This window comes from Cyprinus carpio, chromosome B18 (assembly GCF_018340385.1).
Source record: "Cyprinus carpio isolate SPL01 chromosome B18, ASM1834038v1, whole genome shotgun sequence".
NCBI classification, from domain to species: Eukaryota; Metazoa; Chordata; class Actinopteri; order Cypriniformes; family Cyprinidae; genus Cyprinus; species Cyprinus carpio.
In genome coordinates, this window is record NC_056614.1 from 24,876,075 (window position 1) to 24,881,062 (window position 4,988).

Sequence of the window (4,988 nt, forward strand, 5' to 3'; positions counted from 1 at the left end):
GGTGATCCAGCACTGAAAGAGGAGGAAAACTAAACGCAATAATCGTTAAGAAGCGATGGAATCAAGAAAGTCATCTGTTGAACAGCAAGCAGACAAGTGTCTGAATATGTGTCCCTGCAGCACAAAAGCAGTCATGAGTAGCACAGGTATATATGTAGCAATAGCCAACAATACATTGTATGGGTCAAAATGTTTATTTTATGCCAAAAATCATTAGGGTATTAGATAAAGATCATGTTCCATGAAGATATTTTGTAAATTACCTACCATAAATATATCAAAACTTAACTTATGATTAGTAATATGCATTGCTAAGAACTTTATTTTTGGACAACTTTAAAGATGATTTTCTCAATGTTTTGATTTTTTTTTTTTTTTCACCCTCAGATTCCAGATTTTAAAAAAGTTGTATCTCAGCCAAATAGTGTCCTATTCTAACAAACCATACATCAATGGAAAGCTTATTTATTATTTATTCAGATGACCTATAAATCTTAATTTAAAAAAAAATTGACTGTTTTGTGCTCTAGGGTCACATATGAGCACAAGAGCCTTTCTCAAATTAAAATCAATTCAGAATTATCATCTATTTTCTCACTTTTTTTTCTCAGTAGTTGGGCCACTAGTAAGTGCTCATGTTGCTGTTAATGTTCAGTAGTTGTTATTAACGCTGTGAAGCAGCAGACTGTGTGTGTGATTGAGTTCAGCACCACGGACAGCTGCCGCATGTTTAATAGGCCATATAAAATCTGAATGATGCCATCCATTAACAGACGATCAGGTTTATCTTTAAAAGACAGGCAATAAAAATAATCACTTTCAATTTAATAACAGAAAGAAGTTTCCTTCACCATCTTTCTTAGCCCTAAATGATTTCTGTATATTGGCACATACAGACATTTGAGATGCAGGTAACAAAAGAACAATGAGTCAAGTTTATGTTTTTACAGAAAATCAGTGTAGAATTAACACTAAATTAATTTAAAGCATATATGTGAAGTTTTATACTATGGTAGAGTTATTTTAGTATAATTAATATACTATTACATATTTTATTAATATTTTGAATGTTTTTATTTTATTTTTCAGGTTTTCACATTTTAATTGTGCTTAAAGTTTTAGTATTTTTTTAAATATTTTGTCTAAGTAGTTTTTATTTATTTTATTCAGTTCTAGTTATTTTAGTACATCAAGTTAAACTTAAAATGAGAAATGTTGCCTCGGCAACAAGCTGAAATAAAAAGTGTTTTCTATTTTATTTCACTTAACGTTTATTTGATTTCAAGTAACACAAATATTTTTTAGTGGATTTAATTTTTAGTTGACTATAATAACCCTATTAGATTATAATAGCATGGTACTGAATGATTAACACGGTTTATACTGTAGGCCTAATTATTGTACATAGAAAAAATACCATAATAATATCAAGGTGTGGTACTACAAAAGGTTATAAATAAACAAATGCTTTTTTATTGATTTAAAATGTTAATAATGTAGCTTAATGGAGGATCAAGTGTAAATTCTTTTTTTATCAAATTATTCTGCACTGTAAATCCATCCCTATTTCTGGAAGAATTATTAAATTGTATTTATTTTAGAGTTTATTTATATACCCGGCAATTATAGTGTTAAGGCTGCTAAATGCAGCTTCACAAACATGTTACTTTTATAAAAATCGCTCCGTGTTTTGAGATCCAAGCCTTTAAAACGCCGTACAAACATTTGTCTCGTTGCTCCGCCCCCCACGTGCACCTTCACTCACACCGCCCTGTGATTGGCCGACCCGGAGTTTTTATGCAAATTAGCCTCGGGTCTCTTCAAAAGCCGCGGTCTGACGTCACGAGTCATAGTGGCAGCTGACACGCGGGGAGAGAGACAGATGGAGAAAGTGAAAGAATCCTGAGGAGAGAAAACGCAAGAAGATTAAAACCAAGAGAGGAGCGTATAGCAGTGAAAGAGGGAGAGGAAGAGAAAGAAAGAGAGAGAGGAGGAGTGGATGGTAGAGAGCCGGAGACACAGCGCGCGGGAGGGAGAAAGATGGCCTCGGTCACGGCGGAGAATGGCTTCAGCACCGCGGACAGCTCCGGTAGAATGAACGGACTCAACAGCGCGATCCCGATGAAAGATCACGACGCCATCAAGCTCTTCATCGGTCAGATCCCGCGCAACCTGGAGGAGAAAGACCTCAAGCCTCTGTTCGAGGAGTTCGGAAAGATCTACGAGCTCACGGTGCTCAAGGACCGGTTCACCGGGATGCATAAAGGTCGGACTTGGCTTTCTTTCTCTTCCTTTAAATTATCCTGTGTGTGTGTGTGTGTGTGTGTGTGTGTGTGTGTGTGTGTGTGTGTGTGTGTGTGTGTGTGTGTGTGTGTGTGTGTGTGTGTGTGATCAGCACGTGCAAATCCGCCCTCTCCTCAATATCCATGTGAAGAACCTTAAAAGTGGCATCATGCATGCTCACAAAACTGCTGGTGCATTTGCACTAATAAAAATAAAGGTTTCAGTTTGAAACAAAAACAAAAAACCATCACTAGCCAAAATAAAAATAAAATAACTTTTTTAATAAAAAAAAAAAAAAAAAAAAAAAAAAAAAAATTCCAATAATAAATAAATAAATAAAAATGTAAACCTAAAAATGTTTTTATTCAAGTGAAAAGTATTATTTAACGTCACTAATCTAATCTCTGTACATTTATTTATACCAACAAAACTATTTAAATAGGTTTAATTATGTAGAAATTAGTGCTGTCAAATGATTAATCCTGATTAATTGCATTCAAAATGACAGTTTTTGTGTACTTAATATATGTTTGTGTACTGTGTATATTTATTATGTATATATACTATAAATACACACACATGCATGGATGTATTTACGAAAAATGTTATGTTTAAATATATTTATATATAATATAAATTATATGAATATAAAATATGCATGTAAATATTTTCAAAATATATAATGCTTGTGGGAATTTATATATACATAATTAATATACACAGTACTCATACATATTATGTAAATAAATACTTTTATTTTGGATGCAATTAATCGTTTGACAGTACTAGTAGAAATAGTTCTTTACGGTAAGAATTGCAGGTTACCATTTTTTATTTTTTTTGCAATGAACAAATTGTTAGAGGATCATTGAAGAAGCTTTATTTTAAGTGTGGAGTGAACTTAAATTGGTAACAATTGGTTTTATTCAAGTGAAAAATAGTATTTATCATCACTAAACCAACCTTTGCACATCAGTTTGTACCAACAAAACTTCAATCTTTATGGGTTTAATCAGGTAGAAATAGCTCGTTGTGATAACAATTGCAGGTTTATTTATTTATTTATTTATTTTTTACACCAAGAAGCTTTATTTTAAGTGTGGAGTGAAGCATGTGTTTGTGGATCTGAGCAGCATCAATGCAAACACAAACTCAGATCAAAAAGCGTTCAGCCATTTTCATAAAGCACGTCTCCTGATGTTCTGATGGAGCTCTTTTGGGCTTTTGCATGGGGAAAGTTCTTCTTTATCACCTCTTCTGCTCGTTCATATCCCTGGACGTGAGTTTCTCTATCACAGGCATGCATACAGCATTTTGCGTTTGAGTTTGTCTCACATCAAATCAAATTGCGTTTTGCTCTGGAAAGTCAAACGACACTCTCTGAGTTAATTTTTAATTTGTTTAAGTGTCACTGCACTACTAATGAAACAGAATGAAACACCTCCTGATGTGAGAGTGAAACAGAGACGAGTGATGTTGTGCAGAACTGCAAACAAAGAAATAAAAAATAAGGTTGCATTGGGCAGAAATTGGACTAAATTATTAAAAAAATGTGTTGCATTATTATTTGATTTAATTTTGCATGCATTCAGCTAATAATCTGTAGTTATTCAAGAACACAAATCCTGTCTGTATTCATTAAATTAAATAATGCATCTCACATCTTTATGCTTTTTTGAATTACTAACAGCATCTCACACGCACATCATTTTTTAATGTGTAATGTGGCTTCGTTCTTTGTGCCCGCACATGTTTTCCTCTTCTTTCATCAACATTATACAGACATTATATAAGTGCAAAGGCCAGAATATTTCCATTAGGCTCTTATTTAGTCTTTTATGTAGTCTCCATCTCCATCTGCTCTCTCTCTCACTGTAATCACAGTTGTGCAGGTTTTGTGCTGATGATTCCCAGTGGATCAGACATGTAGCATTAAAGCTGTTAGTTCACAGGCCGGAGAAGAGTCAGGGAGGGATGGTGACTTACAATAACACGAGGAGCAGGTCAGTGTCCTCAAACCCTCTGAGACTTACGCACTGAGTTCTAGTTATAAACAAAACCACATCAGCAGCAGTTTATCACTTCATGCTGATATGCAAGGAGGAGCTCCTTTGTTTCCTTCTCTTAGCACATTTTAAATGCATCATCAGTAATGCATTTTTGGCTGTATAAATGGCAAACCGCAGGCAGCTCGTTCTGATCGGTTCTTGTGGGTGTTGTTGATTTGGTTTGACCGGCTGCTGGCATCCGTGCCCTTCACACCTCTCTCAGCGTCGGTCCGTGTGCTGCTTGAGCTGATTTGCAGCGGCCTGTGGGGCAAATCTTCAGCTCTGAGACGCTGCAAAGTTTCCTTTCATCATTCAATTCTGTGCAACAGCAGTTTCAGTATGCAGTGACCTCAAAAGACTTCACTTAACCATGTAAAGCCTGGAATATGAAATTATAGTCTTTGCAAAGGAACAGTTTATTGGCTTTATGGCTCATATTGTCTGATATAGTGAGAATATGTAGGGAAAAAAAACTTGGTTTTATTCAGAGTGACTCAAACTAAGCAAACATGGAGCACAAAACCAGTCAATGGGTCAAATTCTTGAAATTGAGATTAATTCATCATCTGAATATCAAGCTGAATAATTAAGCTTTCCATTGATGTATTTGTATTTGGCTGAGATACAACTATTTAAAAATCTGGAATCTGAGGGTGC

The 4,988-nt window shown here is 34.8% G+C and overlaps 1 protein-coding gene across 5 annotated transcripts in view; it reads left to right on the top strand.

Annotated features, from left to right (window-relative positions):
• The first annotated feature begins 1,835 nt into the window (after positions 1 to 1,835).
• The window catches only part of LOC109060092 (CUGBP Elav-like family member 4), an 88,958-nt gene continuing 85,805 nt past the window's right edge, over positions 1,836 to 4,988 (top strand). For all 5 annotated transcript variants that reach the window (XM_042744552.1, XM_042744553.1, XM_042744556.1 and 2 more), the window contains exon 1: positions 1,836 to 2,266. In XM_042744552.1, coding sequence (XP_042600486.1) covers positions 2,041 to 2,266 — 226 coding nt within the window. In that variant the 5' untranslated portion in view covers positions 1,836 to 2,040. The remainder of the gene's footprint in view (positions 2,267 to 4,988) is intronic.